At 54.3% G+C, this 16407-nt stretch overlaps 1 protein-coding gene across 1 annotated transcript in view; it reads right to left on the bottom strand.

The window, feature by feature from the left end:
• Nucleotides 1-2206: 2206 nt before the first annotated feature.
• RBM20 (RNA binding motif protein 20) overlaps nucleotides 2207-16407 on the bottom strand; it is a 183019-nt gene continuing 168818 nt past the window's right edge. Inside the window, exons 12-14 of the mRNA XM_036027277.1 lie at nucleotides 16263-16397; nucleotides 8773-8894; nucleotides 2207-5156 (exon numbers count right to left, since the gene is read on the bottom strand). Of these exons, the coding sequence (XP_035883170.1) occupies nucleotides 5046-5156; nucleotides 8773-8894; nucleotides 16263-16397 (368 nt within the window). The 3' untranslated portion in view covers nucleotides 2207-5045. The remainder of the gene's footprint in view (nucleotides 5157-8772; nucleotides 8895-16262; nucleotides 16398-16407) is intronic.

Raw genomic sequence — 16407 nt, 5'->3', positions numbered from 1 at the left:
AAAACCGACCATTGCCCCAACACAGTGAGTATGAAACCAACTAAAAAAATGCTGACACGTGCCCCCAACCCAGAGATGGCCAACCCCTACCAGCGCCGGCTCCCACCAGCTCCCTCTGCCAGACTAGTTTCCTCCTGTCTCCATCTTGAAGCCGTTTTCATGCTGGAGCTTCTCCCACCTTCAATGGCCTCATTCACTACCCTCCCGCCCTTCCTCCAGCAAAATAAACACCCCCCTTCTATTCTAGGAGCTGCTGGGGAAGTCCCCGGTCCGGGGCCGTGTTTTGCGAAGTGTGAGCAGCAGACGCCACCTGCACTGAATTACCGTGAAGCTCGCTAAAATGGAAACGCCTTCCTCGTGACCTGCTGGGGCAGAAACACACCCAGGGATCCAGGAATCGCTTTCTAACAAGCGCCACAGGTGCTTCTGAAACGCACACAAAGCACAAAAACCAGCCATTTTGCCTCGAGTCCTTGCTGGGTGCCAAGTCTAACCAGGGCTAGACCTGGAAAACTCATGAAGCAAGCCAGCCGAAGGAACCCAGGCTTCCGTGTGTCTCCAGGAGGAGTCCCCAGGGGATCTGAATTCTAGTCTTGACTTTGTACCACGAAGCTCTGTTGCCTGAGGCTGGTCACTTTCCCTCTCTGGGTCTCAGTTTTCTCACTTGCAAATGGAAGGGCCAGAGCTTGGTGGCCTTTTGGGCCATCCCTCTCCAACATGCTTGGAAAGCCACTCGAGACAGGCTCCTCTGTGGGACCACCGTGGTGCGGCAGCAGGACGAGGAGGAGCTGTTGGGGGTGAGCCCAGGTGCCCTACTGCTGCCTACGCAGACAGCCAGTAGTTGTCACTGACATTCAGAGGGGCTCACGGGTCTCAGGGCAGACAAGGGCCAAGCTGAGTATCCAAACGGCCGGGTCTCATGACGGTCAGGAGCCCACGCCTGTGCCTAGGCCGTGGCAGCCAGGCCAGGGGCCGTCTGGACAGAGAAGTGAGCACAGAGCCTGGGTCTGAATGTTAGGGTCCCACCCCAGTTGACTGGCTCAGAACCAGGTTCTAGGGCCCACAGAAACATGAGAGAACAAATGGGAACATCTAAGCATGGGGGGGTCCTGCTACTTGGGGGCTCCCCAGCAGAATGGCTCTGTTGCACAGCTTCGGGCAGCGCTATCTCACAGGATACTGTGTGCACGGTGCCCCCCACCACGTGGAGCACCCTGCCAGCGCTAGGCGCCCTCAGGCATCCTGGCTCCTGCAGTGAGGGGAGCTGGACAAGCTCTAGGCCCACTCACCACTGCGGCCGGCGGAAGCGTGGCCAGCAGCTGTGGGGAGGCGTCTCCGCCCCTCCTGCTGGGAACTGGAGAACTGAGCTCACCCCGAGGATGGTCCGGTCCGACTGGGGTGGGGCGGGGTGGGGCGGGGGAGCGGCGGCAGGCTCGACGGGAACCTCCCTCCCTCAGGTGCACAGTCTGCTCCCACCGCGTACAGGCGGCCACACTCGCTCTGCCCTCTGGGGCCAGCAGGCTGCCCAGCCCCTTCCCCGTGGGCACAGGAGCACTGCCAAGAGGAGGGAAGGGCCCAGAGAAGGTTCCAGGCCATTCAGAGGATTGGCCAACGGGGCCTAGGAGACTGGCATTGGACTGAGAAAGAACTTGAAGAACCAGGGAAGTGTGGAGGGTTGTCCAGGGCACAGATTCCCGAAGCAAACTGGATCTCGTGCTGGGCAGCAGAGCCGTGTTTCCGTCGTTGATTAAGTTAACAACCTGGGAGGGGGTCACCACCACCAACCCCCGTCACGCCCGAGGAAGTGAGACTTAGGAAGTCACAGGACTAGCAGGTGCCCAGGCGGGGATGACACCACCAGAGCTGGCCTGGCTGTGGCGCAGTGCCACGGGGTTCCGCCACCAGGAGACTGGGGCGCAGTAGGTAGCCGGAACACGGGTGCGTAAGAAACCAAGAGACTTTCTATCTCATCCTCCAAAAGGGGCAGCAGCTCCTCACTTTCCCAGACTCGGCCCTTCCCTAGGTTCACCCCTGAGAATCTGATGCCCCCACACCCCCAGGTGGAAGCTGTTGTGCCTTCTCTTTTCAACCCTTTAGAAACATTCTGGTTCCGAGAGGGACCACATCCCAACCTCTGGGCCCAGGGAACTTCCCCCCAGCTGAACGCCAAGAAGAGATCCCCGGACGATGGGCAGCTACTCGCTCACAAGCTTTCACATTCTCTTTATTAAAAATCTTTTTTCTCCTTTTGTAAAAACAAACACTTGCAGTCAGTTGTACAGATCAGGAAAAGTGACAATTTATAGGACAGTCAACAAATTCTAATACTTTACAAGTTCCAACTTAAATTAACTAGTGTTTCTCTTTTTCTCGTAAGCTCGGAAAACAAACTCTGGTCCAGTTCAAGTAAAATCCAACAGATCACAGCCTCGGACTGCCCAAGGACAGGAAACCCGGATACTCGCACGAACTGCAAATTTACCGAATGATCTGGAAATACTGCTTGGGTGTACTTCATTTCAGGTGCTCACGATGAGAAGAGAATGGCATTGACCTTCGGTGGTGTGAGCCCAGGGTACACACGAGTCTGCTGCTCAAGGTAACAGCTGCTCTTGAACAATCTTTCTGGGGAGACACTTTGAAATGGTTGACACGCACTGAAGAAAAACTTTAAAAAATAAATCAGTATTTTCCCGGTTGTCTCTAATGCTGCAGTGTGTATGACACACATAGGAATAAAAAGAGCAAATTGCAGAGTGGGTGAAGGACCGTGCCAATGGGACTGTATAAAAATAAATATATGTACACGCAAATATAGATTCTTGGATAGCTTTTTAGCTGAGGGTTCTGACCGAGTGCAGAGGGCCCCTCCCGCCTCCCAGAGGCTTTCTCCAGCTTCCCAAGATGGACAAGGTCGGGCTGTCAGCAAGGGAGCTGTTGCATGACTCAGGAATGAGGCTGTTTGGACAGCCATCCCGATTGCCATGGAAACGCCGCTGGGGTCAGCGTCCACTCTGCGGGGAGAAGACTGCCAGCCTCTTGGACAATGCGCAGTTCCAGCCTCTGACCCAGGTGGCAGGCTTTTCCCAGCACGGTTCTGCAAGGAGGCTGGAGAGCTGGCCCTGGGCTTCCCCTCTGGTGGGGAGACAGATGCTCGGGGCCAAAGGTTTTCCGAGAAATGGAGGAGGCTGGTTCCCAGAATGCCGGATTCAAAAAACACCCGGGGAGGCGGATGGGGGACCTGCCAGGTCCAGGCTGCGCCACCATCTTCAAACCCTGCTCTGAGACACAGACCTTTCTGAGGCCCCCAGGTAGCCAGGGGCCAAGTTCAGGTTTCCTGCTTCCCGCAGCCTCTTCTCACCACACCTGTCCAAGCGGATCCATTTCCTCTGGTGTCCTAACTCTTCTCTTGCAGGTTCCCAGCAGGTTTCTCCTTGTCGGTGACCGTCTGCCCCAAGCCTTACACATGATCATTGTATTTGTGTTCCACATTTCTTGCCTTTCTGTGCCTCGGTTTCCTCACTGACAGTGTTGAACTCAGATAATCTCTCTACCTTTCTGCCTTTAGTGTGGAGGACAGAATATGCAGTACACTATCTACCTGAAAAGAAAAAGGAAAAAAAAAACCAATCTCTTTCTAGTTTGCATGCTGGTGGTCAGGAACAGACACAGGGACTGTCTTGCGAAGACTGAGCCAGGGAAGGCACTCCAAGTCGAGTGTGTCAGCTGCGGACACAGCACCAGGCTCCCCTCTGGGGCCCTGAGGTCTTCTCTAGGGCGGCAGGCAGCCAGGCCTCGTTCCCCCTACACCTTCGTCCCAGAGCCTTCCACCAGAACCTCGGACGAGAGCCCCGCAGCCTGTCTGGGGCCTGAAGGCACTGCCCTCTGGTATCAGAGAGCCCAGTGAGGGCCAGGGCTTTGTTCTTCACAACATTTTATCAAGGTCTGCACGTGCAGACAGCTCTGCAGTCAACGCTGAGCCGGCTTTGACTTCCTGCCGAGTCGGAAAGGGCCTACCTACAGACACAGGCCATGCTCAGACCCTCGGCAGCCCCACACACAGCCTTCTTTCCTTAGCTCCCCCGGCACCAGGACACCATGCACCACCATCCCACTGCGAGGCTGCCGGGGCCAGAGTGCGGGCCCAAGGGTGAGTCAAGGACAGATGCCATTTCCTTCTTTCGGCATCTCCCGTGGCCGGGAGGCCGACACTCAACCTGAGCCTTTACCAACTACTGTGTTAGTTGCAGGGAGAGGATGCTTCCATTTTTGTTTTTAGTTGAAGTGAATCGACAGCAAATTCATTGTTCAGCATAGAACAAACCCTGGCATGTCCTGACATCAAGGGGAGGAAAGTAAGTTTCTGGAGAAACTGTCAGAGCCCCTCAAATGAAGAGCTCATTTCCTCCTCTGTAAAAATTCCCTGCTAGACATGTAGGATAACTGAGAGGGCAAAAGAGTCATCGATAAAATCAGGGGCTTTTCCAAAAGGGGGCCCAGCTAGAGGAACTCCCAGCTTCTGCCAACAGATCGTTGAAGGTGCCCCTCCCGGGGACCGCGGGACCCCTCGCAGCTCACCCCCCGCCCAGGATGCCAGGCAGAAAAACCGTCCCAGGTTCGCTGAAGCAGTTCTTGACCCAGGAGCTTCTGTGGAATTTTTTTCCTTGGATGCCTCAGCCTGGCCTGACCTGTCCTAGCCCATCAAGAATTTGAACACTGTGAAAATCCCTGAGAAGTTGGATTTTATGAAAAGGAAATGACCCTTGGCACAGGAGGAGGGAGAGAGAAGAGAGAAGCAAAATGAAAAGACAGTCTGAAGGAAACAGGAGGCACAAGGAGAGGGTGGGCAACCCTCGGTGGGCTGGACACTTGGGGCAACAGCCCTGGGAAACACTGCAGGGCGTTTTCGTGAGTCTCCGAGAACAAACCCAGGCGACGCGGCCTGCCCGGTTTTCTTTCGTCTCTGGCGTCAGTCCCCGTCCTGGTGGTCACGGAGGCCCCGCCTGGGCGGGCGGGCCCTCCCTCCCGGCTTCCAGCAGCACAGGTCAGAGCTTTTTCTTTTCAAAGTGGGGCACGATTCCGCTGTCCTCGGGCCTCGGGCTGCCTGCCCCCTCCGTCTCCTTCAGGCCCTCCTCGGCCAGCTGGGACAAGTACTTCTGTGGTGGGGGAGAGGGACAACGGAGGAAGAAAGGGGGTCAGTGGCGACCTAGCAGGACAGGGGAGGAGCGGAGAGGAGTGGGAGGTGTGTGCCTTGGCCTCCTCCCCTATCATCTCACCTCCAGGGGCTGAGGCCCCCTCGCCTGCCTGCCCATGCAGAACCCACACTAAGCTACACACGTTTCTCCCCCTTTACGTTCAGTTACAAGGAACGCGTCCCTCCTGGAGCAGAGCCCAGGGTCCAGGCAGCACGTCCACGTGTACAGGAAGAGGGGGGAGGGAGGGAGGCTGGGAGAGCAGAAGGAGAGAAATGCTGTCCTGCAGAGATCACGACAGACGAAACCGCAGCCTGACACTCGAGACTCCCGACATCCTGTTTCCCGTCAGGCAGGCTGGCAGGTGGAGTGTCCCGCAGGTCCTTCCACGGATTTCTGTCCCACTGTTGGGGCTGCCTCACGGTGCCAGGACACTCACTGCTAGGACAAGCCCCCAGCCCAGTGTCAGGCCGCCCTGGGATTCTGCATTCACTGTGGTGAGACAGAACGAGAAAACGTCCGGGGCCCCAGCTGGGCCCTCCAAGTGCTGGGCAGCCAGGGGCAGCGCGCAAAGAGCGCTGGATTGGCAGTGGGCGCGGCCAGGCCCGGCACAGTGGTCAAGTGCGTGGGCTCTTCTGTCAAATGACCTGGGTTCAAATCCTAGACCTCAGCAGGCAAGTCACCCGATATCTCTGACATCTGTCAAGTGCAGGGCATAACAGGGCTACCACATAAGGTTGCTATGACACCCACGAGAAGTACTGTGAAAACATTTAGCACAGCGCTGGCCCAGGATAAACACTCGGTGATGCAGCCCTTTATCATGAGTGGCACCGGCCCTCCGATTTCAGGAGAGTCACTCTGCCTCTCCGGCCGCAGACCCCAATCTGTTCAATGGGGACGGCAGCCTTCCTCCTCCCGGGTGACTCTGAGGGGCAGACGAGAGGATGCGGACTGGGCCCGCCCGCCCTCTGCAGAGGGGGCTGTGGGTGGCGGTGAGAGGTCAGCGAGCCTGATGGGGGAGGGGCGGCCCCCGGGGAAGGGAAAGGGGTATTCAGAGAGGCGGCTGGGTGAGTGTACTGCATACGGGCACGTTCCTCCTCTGGACCTGGAGCCCAGCAGGTGTCTAGTTTTCCTGTCAGGTACCGACTCCACCTGTTGCCCTGGATCTCTCTGGCGGGTTCTCGCAGGGCCGGGACCAGGGGTGGGGCCCCGCAGGAGACACACAGAGAGGACTCCTTCCACCTGCTCCCTGCCTCAAGAGTGAATCCCTCACCCTCACTTCAAGGCCTCTGGGGGGCTAAGTTTACAAGTTGCCCGACTCAGGTGTCAGCCAGCACCTGCTGCCTGGGTCTGAGTTCTTCACTTTTCACGAGTGTAACTTGGGGCGGGGAGGGTGGGCGAGGCCATGTGGACAAAGACACTCTGCCAAGGCCACCGACAGAAACCCTATCTGGGAAGCCTGCGGTGGAGGCTCCAGGCTCCCTGACAGGTGCACAGCGAAACCTGAGCTGTGGTTGGCAGGTGTAAGGGGCTTAGCCACCGTCTGGCCCGGACACGCCTAGGGACCACAGGAATGGCTGTGCCCTGCCGTGGGAGGTGCGTCTGCCTGCGTGTCTGGCCCCAAGGCCCAGAACACCGTGTGGTGCACTGCCCTGGAAAACACACAGGATTTAGAATGGGAGGCCCTGGCATTCTTCCTAACTTCCTGGGTGACCTTGAGCAGTGTGGCCTAGCAGATAATGTTGGGTGAGACCAAAGTTTCTCTCACATCGAGGTATCAAAACCCGCTAGAAAGATTTTATAGATTCAGATTCTCAGGCCTAGCCCCAGAGAGAACGAAGAAGCAGGCATAAGGTGAGTACGGGAAGCTGCATTTCTGAAGGAGGCCAGCTAGTGTGAGGACCAAGGCCAGGAGAATCAGGAGGAGGTGCTCTCCAAGACCCGGTCCAACGATGCCAGTCTGCAGGTTCCCTCTAGTTGGGCCAGGGGGCATGATGGCTCCTGGGTAGAAGATGGCCCTCCGCGGGCTGCATGGAGCCCGGCCTGGACCCTTGGTCCGGCCGAGTCAGGCCCTGACTGCCCTCCTGCCGAAGCGGCTGGGGCCCGGGCCTCAGCCCCCCGGCTTCTCGGTCACAGGGCAGCTGCTCTGGGGCGGGAAACTGAGAGGCTTCCGCGAGGCCTGAGTTTGGGTAGGGCCCATGCCGGTCCCCTGCAGGCGGTGAGTCAGGCCATGACTTTACGGGTCTCAGTCTGCATGATCAGCTTAGTAGAGTAAAAAGAGGAAAGTGGTTAAGAACCGGGTGACCTGTTTCCTGGCCTGGTCACTCAGCATCTGCCTGGGGGTGGACAAACCCATAGCTTCTCTGGGCTTCAGTCATAAAGCAGGAGAACTGGCCCACCTCTGAGTCTCTTCACTAGGGGCGCACTTCAAACAATTTGGGGAACTTTCTCAAATTACATATTCCTGGGCCCCCCTAAATTCTACTGACTCTCTGAGCTAGCCCGTATACTCTGGCAACTCTGTCCAGGTGATTCCGGTTCACACCTCTGGTTAAGAACCAGACCAACCACTCTAACCCTGCGGCTGCGTTGGTAATGCCGGCTCTGGAGTTAGGGCACGCTGCCTGCCTGGGGGTCTTCCTGAGTTCAGGCCTTGGGTGTCAAGAAATTAGCCTGACTCCTGCGATAAAAACAGAAGGTGCTTCAGATACTTGCTCTGGGCATCTGATAGACCATGCTTTCCATTACGTTACTAAACCCAGCCTATCCCAGATGTTCATTACAAAGAACACCTTCTAATATGTTACATACCAGTTAGGTATAGATGATGGAGCATATTACTATATTTCATTGTTTTTAAGATGCTTTTTTCACATATTGACTTCTCTGAAACTGAGATGCATTTTACAATTGATGAGGTCTCACTGTCTAATTTTCAACTTTTTTTTCTTGTTGGTATCAAAAAATGGTGTCTTACAACTGATGGTACCTTAGATTGTATGAAATATGGTTACACAGAATATTTTTATATATCATCTATTGATATCCTATAAAACTTATTTTATGTATTGCTTATCACCTACACTAGGTTGGAAACTCCACGAGGGCAGTGTTTCATCTGTAGTTTTCTGATTTTGTTGCTCTGGCCCCAGTGCCTAGAACAGTGTCTGGTACACAGTACGCCTGTGACAAAGAGTTGCAGTATGGATGAACATTTACACAGAGTGACGCGGTGGCCTCTATACTAGCAAACCTGGACACTGCACAGGGGAACAGAAACCCAGCGAGAGATATGCATCTGGAACACCTAGGTTTTGTGAAAGGGGTCAGCCCCAGCCATGGGCCGGGTGAGCATGAACTCAAGTTACTCAGGATGGAGGGAGAGGAAGACACAAAACCCCGGCCCAGTGGAATGTGTTGAGCACCACAGCGGAAACAGATGCTCTGAGAGCACGTGGGAGGCAGCCACCGTGTGGAGCAGTGTGGGTGGAGTCAGATCTCCTTGTGGCAGAAGGCGAGAGGAGAGAAACAGAGGCTAGAGAACCCTCAGAGCCAGGCGGGGAAGGGCAAAGGTTACCTGTAAGTTCCTGTAATGGACAGCGCTGCGACAGTGGCTTATCTTCGCCATCTCCTCGCTTGTGTAGAACAGCCCACAGAGCTTGCAGTAAAACCCAGTCCTGGGTACCACGAACTCCACCCCTGCAGAAGGATGGGGGATGGACAGGTAGGCCATTAGGAAGGCAATGGGTGGGGGAGGGGGGGCCTGGGTCCTTCAGCCTTCAGGTGTAAATGGGGACAATGAGTTCCACCCCTCACTTCCTGTTGACTTTGGCTGGCCACCTGGCTTCTCCAAGCCTCAGTTGCCTCCTTTGAAAAACAGGCACCAAAAGACTAGACTGTGAATGAAACCTCCTTCATTCCCAGGTGGCTGTGCTTAACAAGTGTGTGTCTGCAGCTGCCTCCAGGAACTAGGTCCGGACTCTCCCAGTACGAGCCTGTTTCTGGGGACAGGAGGAGGAGGGAGGTTTCTCGCAGTTCGCTTGTTGGACGTCGTTTCTTTGCAGCAGCTGTGACCAGAACTCTAGAAGAACGCTCATTTTTGTTTATTTTAGAACTATGTTCACGAAAGAGAAATTTTTAAATAAGCAAAAGTGAGGAAAAATCACTCAGAGTCATTCCAATTAGACATTTTCTTTCACATTATCTATAGGAAAAGCCTTTTTTGGGGGGCAGAGTTCATTACACCCTGAGTCATGTGTCTCCTGCCTTTTTCATGTAACAGTATATCACACACATCTTTCTCCAGCCTTTTCGGCTGAACCATCAACTAAAAGAACTTCATCTGTCATTCGTTAATGTAAGTCCCAGGATGCTGGGAGGGCCTTGATCCTAAGGAAGGAAAACGGGCCCACAGCCTGAGAAGCGACAGTGTCGCAGCCCAGACCATTCATCTTGGAAGGGTTGGTGGCTGTTCCAGCCTCCACCGAGGTGTTTCAGGGGTCATGGCTTTTCCTCTTGAAAGACACTGTCAGCAGAGTACAGAGAGTCCAAGTCTGAGAGGATGCAGGCTGGACGCTAAGAGCCCAGGTGAGCTGGGAGAGTCAGGGAAAGCCCATCCGGGCCTCAGTGTCCTCAGGCCCCTGACTGCTCAGTGCCCACACAAGAGCAGGACGCAAGGGCTGTGAAAAGCAGGAGCCATCGCAGAACTAAAGGAGAGGGGCAGGCAGATTCCAGACCCGCTCTCAGGCTGTGGCCGTACCCTACACGTGCTGACACTTCAGCTGAGCTTCACCACTGCCATCTGGTCAGCTCCCCTTGCTCCCCGGGGGGTGGCCACACTGGGTGCAGCGGAGAGCGCGGCTGGGAGCAGCACGCCAGGGAAACAGCAGCTTCTTGCAGAGGGAGACAGGCCAGGCGCTGTGTGGGACCCCGAGTGTGGAGCATCCCTCACACTCCTCCTCCCACCTCCTGTGAGACAGAGCTGAGCGCGCAGAGATGTGTAATTACAACTTTCATTTTTTTCCGTTTCGAAAAAGCCACTTTTCAGTGTGGAGGGGCAGGCCTGGGGGAGCAGAGAGCCCTGGAGGCTCGCCCACAGCCTGCCTTGACAGACTGCTCCTCAGAGGGTCAGGGCCCAGGCCACCACCCCAGCCAGTTTTCTCTGGCTGCCACGTAGCACGCTGCTGTGCCCTCAGCCGCTCCAAGAGTGAGGCGGCTCCACTCAGGCCAAACTGCCCCGAGGGAGGCTGCGTGTCCTTCCCCTCCCCACCCCCCACTGCAAAGGATGGCAAAGGGTCCCAGCTTTGCCTGTGAGTGAGCAGTTCCCCCACCCCGCACCTCACAGACCGGTCCTGGCTCCTGGTTGCGGCCGCCAAAGGAGCATTGAGCAAGGCCCGTTTTCTCCTCCATTCCTACAGAATGGTTCTGCCCCTTGAGGCTGCTCTACAGGGAGCAGAGGCTCACACAAAACAAGATAAAGGTGAGTAAGAGAGGGGAGGCACCACCCAGAGACCACCGGGAGTGGACCAGGGTTACCCCCTCTGCCCTGCCCCAGACCCTGCGGGATCGGCCAGCAGGCTGGTACCAGGAAAGCAGCCCTGGGGTTTTACTACAGACCCTGGCTGAGGCCTCCAGGAGTCTCCAGGTCTCCCAAGAATCCTTCCAGCCCCTGTCCCAGTCCCACAGGAGGGGGGCAGCTGGCTCAGAAACCACCAAGGAGCACAAAGCAGGGCCTGAGATTTCCCTTCAACAAAAGCTTCCACTGCCAAAAAAAAAGAGAAGAAGAAGAAGCCTGGAAGCCACAGTATAGTGAAAGGAAAATGAAACTTAGAGTCAGATGGACCTAGCTCTTTACTTACACAGTGTGATCTTCAAACGTTCTGAGATGAGTTTCCTCATCTGAAATACAAATAATCACACCACAAATGGTGCTATGGGGAAGCACTTCTCACTTTGCCTGGTGCTCAGAATACATAAGTTTCGACACACGCATTACACATTTCTGCACAGAAGCCAACTGCCTACGCATTCGCCGGCCTGCCCTCCGACCTTTCACCACGGCTACCGGAAGAACCTGGACTCCACAGTTTGGCAGCAACTCTCTTCTCCGCCCCCCGCCCAGCGGCTGGTCAGAAGTACCTGGCAGTCGAAAGAGAGCACTGGGAAAGTCTGAGTGGGGAGGCTCCCGCGTGTAACCGGGAGTGGTCACAGGCACTGCAGGGCCAACACTGCCTCGGGAGGCCTCTGGCATGTGAGGGCCAAGGGAAGCAGCAGCAGCAGCATCAAGAAAAACTGCCGCAGCGCCCCGACAAGTTCTGTAGCCACTTGGTTGTCCCATTTTTCAGCCTCTATTAAGTACAGTAATTAAAGCTGCATTTGCCTTTCTAATAATAGCTCCTGGCAGGGTAATTATAACCCCGTCATCCCAGTAAAGCCTGCGATGGGTGGAGGGGGAGCTTTCATTTTGCAGGCAATGCTTTTTGGTTCTGGTTAAGAGCAGGCCTTGGCAGGCTCACTCTGCCTGGAGTCACCCAGAGCCCCTCCCCGTAATGCCCACCCCAGTTCCTGAGCAAGGGGCCTTCACCTCCCTTTCCCCTCCGTGGCGTGCCCTGACCTTGGCATTCCTCATCTTGCTTCCCTGTTCTCTCTATGGAGACAAAGCCACAAAGTTGTCCCCTGCCTTTCTAAAAGTCTCTCTGCAACAGTGACTGATCCTGGAGAGTGGAGGGTTATGCAGCCCCCATGAGAGCAAACATAGTAGGTCTCAGTAACTACCTCACGGGCAAATAACAACAAGAGACAATTCTCTCTAAGTACCTCCTCCTGGAAGACACTAAAACCTTACAAGTATTCATTCACTTAACCCTCAAAATAACCCTACATGGCAGGCTTCTATTACTACCCCTGATTTACAGATGAAAAACGCCAAGCGGAGAGAGGTTAAATAAGCGGCTCTTTGTCCCCCAGCCAGTTGGGTTTGAACCAGGGAGTCAGATTCCACAGTCTGTGCCCGGAGCCACTGCCCAGCACGGCCTTCCCTACATGGTGCTGCCCGAACTGGAGGAATGGCAGGGCAGAGTGGCCTCAGGTTAGAAACCCTCGGTTCTGACCTGCACCCGCTGCGTGAGCTTAGGCGACTCTCTGGGCCTCAGTTTCCTCACCTGTCTAATGTGGAAAATAGCACCACACACTTCTCCTCACCCCCAGAGATCAAGGAGATAATGGGTCTCACAGCTAATGGAAGACAATAATCAAGTACAAAACTACAATTTATAATAGTGCCAAACCAGGAACAACCCATCAATGGATGAATGAATCAACTGAATGTGGTATATCCATATCCACAATGCAATCCTCCTCCACAAAACAAGAAACCAGCCGTGGGCACACCCAACAATACAGATGAATCTCAAAACAATTATGCTGAGTGGAAGAAGCCAGGCAAAAACATTCATACTGTCTGTTTCCTTTTGTATACATTTCTAGAATGCAAACCAGCATTTAGTGACCGAAAGCAGGTGGGTGGTTACCTGGGCACTGAGGTATGAAGAGGGAGGGGTGGGAGAGGAGTACCAGACTTTGAGGGGTGATGAATATGTCACTATCTCGACTGCGGTGACGACCTCCCAGGTGCATACAGTTGCCCGGACTGGTCAGACAGTACACTTTAAATATGCGTCCTTCATCGCACATCAATTACACCTCAATGGAGCTGCTTTAAAAAACAGAATGAGACGCCATTGTCCTCCCTGACAGATTAGGAAAGATTAAACACTGATAATATCCAATGTTAGCCAGGATGTGGAGAATGAGACATCTCACCCAAGGTAGCAATTAAAACTGGTACAATCTTTCTGGAGTGCAATTTAGTAGCAATCACAAAAATGTGAAATGCAAATACCTATGACCCCACAACCGCAGGCTGGGACACTGCCCTACAGAAATACCACCCGCAGACAAAGGTAGCAGCCGTGGAGGGGGCGGCAGAGCACAAGGGCAGCGTGGCTCCAGAGTCCAGCTGCTGGGGTTGGCATCTGGACTCCAGTCCTGGCTGATCTTCAGCCTTGGTGGTTTTTTTTTTTTAAATATTCTATCTTATTTTTTATTTCAGAGAGAGGGGAAGGGAGGGAAAAAGAGAGGGTGAGAAACATCGACTGGTTGCCTTCTGTACGAGCCCTGGGGGACCAAACCTGCCACCCAAGCACGTGTGCCCTGACTGGGAGTCGAACAGCAACCGTTTGGCTTGCAGGACGACACCCAGCCAACTGAGCCATGCCGGCTGGGGGGCTGATCTCTAGCTTTGTCACCCTGCATCTCAGATTTCTGATCCGTAAAACAGGAACGAAAACACTACTGACCTCAGAGGGGCTTCCAGGGAGTTAAATGAGATACTACCAGTACATGCAAAACACCAGGAATGGTGCTTGCATGGCAAATGATAAGAATAAAAGCTTAGCTGTCAGGGCATTTTAATAATGAGGAAAAAGACTGACAACATCTTAAAATGTTCAGCAGGAGAATGGTTTGGTAAGTTATGGCCCATCTTTTAAGATGGAATATTTGTGGTGGTGAAGAGGAAGGAATTTTCTGTGTACTGACATGACGATCTCTAAGACTCACTGTTAAATTTAAAAAACAAGTTTCGGAACATTATGTATATAGCGTGATCCTACTTTGGTGGGAGGAAAGCTATTTGCAGATACGACAGTGGCTGCCTCTGGAGTTGGGGAGAGTCTGGGGGGAAGAGACATGACATTCAATATTTACTTTATGTGGTTCTTTTTTTAGAAAAAAAGATTTTATTTATTTTAGTTTTAGAGGGGAAGGGAGGGAGAAAGAGAGGGAGACAAACATCAATATGTGGTTGCCTCTCAAGAGCCCCCTACTGGAGACCTGGCCCACAACCCAGGCATGTCCCCTGACTGGGAGTCGAACCAGTGACCAGTTTGCAAGCCAGCACTCAATCCACTAATCCATACTTGCCAGGGTGGTTCTTATTTTTTAATTGCTACCGTAATCTTGCACACTTTCTGTAGTGAAAAATAACAATAACAAGACACAAATTATAAGGCGCCTAACCTAAGGTGCCTTATAAGGTACCTGACCTAACCAGTGTGGCTCAGTTGGCTGGGTGTCATCTTGCAAAGGGAAAGGTCGCTGGTTGGATTCCCAGTCCAGGCACAGGCCTGGGTTGCGGCTTCTGTCCCCAGTTGGGGCATGTGTGGGAGGCAACCAATTGGTGTTTCACTCACTCACCAACGTTCCTCTCCTTCTCTTTCTTCCTCCCCACCTCTAAAAATAAATAACTGAAATCTTTAAAAAATTATAAGATAGCAGAATTTTACTCTTAATTTTTGCTTGTGTGCATGTCAGTGAGATTCCAAGTTCTCGAATGACAAGCAACTCGTGTGGCACCTCTCGGGTTCCCCGGGGTGCCAAGCGCAGAGCCGGGGCCTGTGCGGACGGACAGACCAAATGCAGGGAGGATGCCGTCCGGCACCTTCTCCCTGAAAGGCAGCCGTGGCACCCGTGTCCCAGGGCCACCACACTCAGGGCCCTCGCTCCTGCAGTCATCCCGGTGCTCTAAAGCCCGAATTTCTTTTTTTCAGTGTTTGCCCTGAGGCTTGCTGGAGGCTACACAGCAAATGTGTCCCTTAAAAACCAAAAGGACACTTGCTTTGCAATCTGACTGTATGCAAGTGGTAAACTTGGAGAAACAATCAGAACTTTTTAAAAGGACACGAAAAGTGAAAAGAGAAACTGGATGAAACGGGGGAGCCTCCATACCGCCTGGCTCCGCCTGCCTGAGCAGCCACGTGGTCACTGGCAGGGTGATCACACACTCCGCACTTCTCACACCTCCCTGTGGCACCTTCCCAAGGTCACCCTCGGAGCAGCTGCTACTACTCCTCTCGCGCTGCCTTCCAACCTTTCAGAGGCAGCACAGGGACTCAGAGACGATCTTGGCTGACGCGGGAGTCGCCAGGTTAGTGGCCATGTCAGAAGCTCCCGGGGAACTTTCTTAAAGGACCTTCACTCCCCAACCCGAAACTCTGGTTAGCTCTCCTTTTTGAAAATGGGTCCCAGGGGACTGTGTGACTGACCTCCCTCCCTGACCCACTCCAGCACGGCCACCGTTGAAAGCCCACCCATCTGGTCCAATTCCACATTACAGGTGAGGAGACGAAGGCCCAGGAACACCTCCCCCCCACCCCCCCCACACACAACCCACTACTGTGTGCGAGGGCTCGCCACTCCTTTGCCTGGGGCCTGAGCCAACCCCCCTCCGCTTTCTCCCCCACCCCTGCACCCTGCCAGCCCCTCCCCTGGGACAGAGCCCTGATCTCCATCCTGCCTCTGGCTGGGTTGCCTTCCCTGACCATGTGAACTCTGACCCTCACCCTAACTCTAACATCCCACTCCCAAGGCCTGCAAGAAAAGGATCTTTACACCTTTCTCTCTTCTTCCCCCCTCCCTTTTTTTTCAGTTGACTCAATACTAAAAACTTGAAGTGACTGGAAAAAAACCCACACTAAAACTCACTCCTGGGTCTGACTTGCCTGCGGACAAGCAGCCACCCAGCAGCAGAGCCCCAGGGCCCAGGCCCCTCTCTGTCCAGGGCTCTGGCTGCTAGCTACCTAGAGAGTCTGCTCCCAGTGCAGCCCATTCAGCGTCACTGCCTCAGGGACGCTAATCACTCAGAAGACGAAAAGGTAGCCCCGTTTCCGGAAGGGCTGGGGCAAGGAACTCGGGGAAGACAGAAGCATAAGCGGTGCATGGTGATGCTGCGTCCCTCACAGAGCACTCCCGGGCAGGGAGGACAGTCCCTCAGGGCTCTGGCTCCCAGGGCAGGGCTGTTCAAGGCCGGGCCCAGGCGGCACCGTCCCTCCTACGGGAGACTGAAGTTGCAAGAGTCTTGGCGGTAGCACCTTGCAAATGTAGGTTATTGCATCAGACACGGAGAACATCAACAAAGGGACGCACAGCCCTGTCAAGCGCTCAGACCTTACTAGGCAGCTGTCATGTCTGGGAGCTGACTTCCCAGGAAGGACTGTGCACTTCACCCACCTAGAGGAATGCTAAGTTCACTGAACACATCCTCCGGTTCCCAGCAAGGCAGAGAAAGGGGCTGTTTCAGCTCCACTTCTGTGTATTCTGGTGACCTCACGTCCAGAGGTTTCACTTCCAAGTACCTGGCGTTTTCTGCAAAACA

This window comes from Phyllostomus discolor, chromosome 5, assembly GCF_004126475.2.
Source record: "Phyllostomus discolor isolate MPI-MPIP mPhyDis1 chromosome 5, mPhyDis1.pri.v3, whole genome shotgun sequence".
In the NCBI taxonomy this organism is placed as follows: Eukaryota; Metazoa; Chordata; class Mammalia; order Chiroptera; family Phyllostomidae; genus Phyllostomus; species Phyllostomus discolor.
The sequence above is the reverse complement of the archived record's forward strand: the minus strand, read 5'-3'. Positions and strand labels throughout refer to the sequence as shown.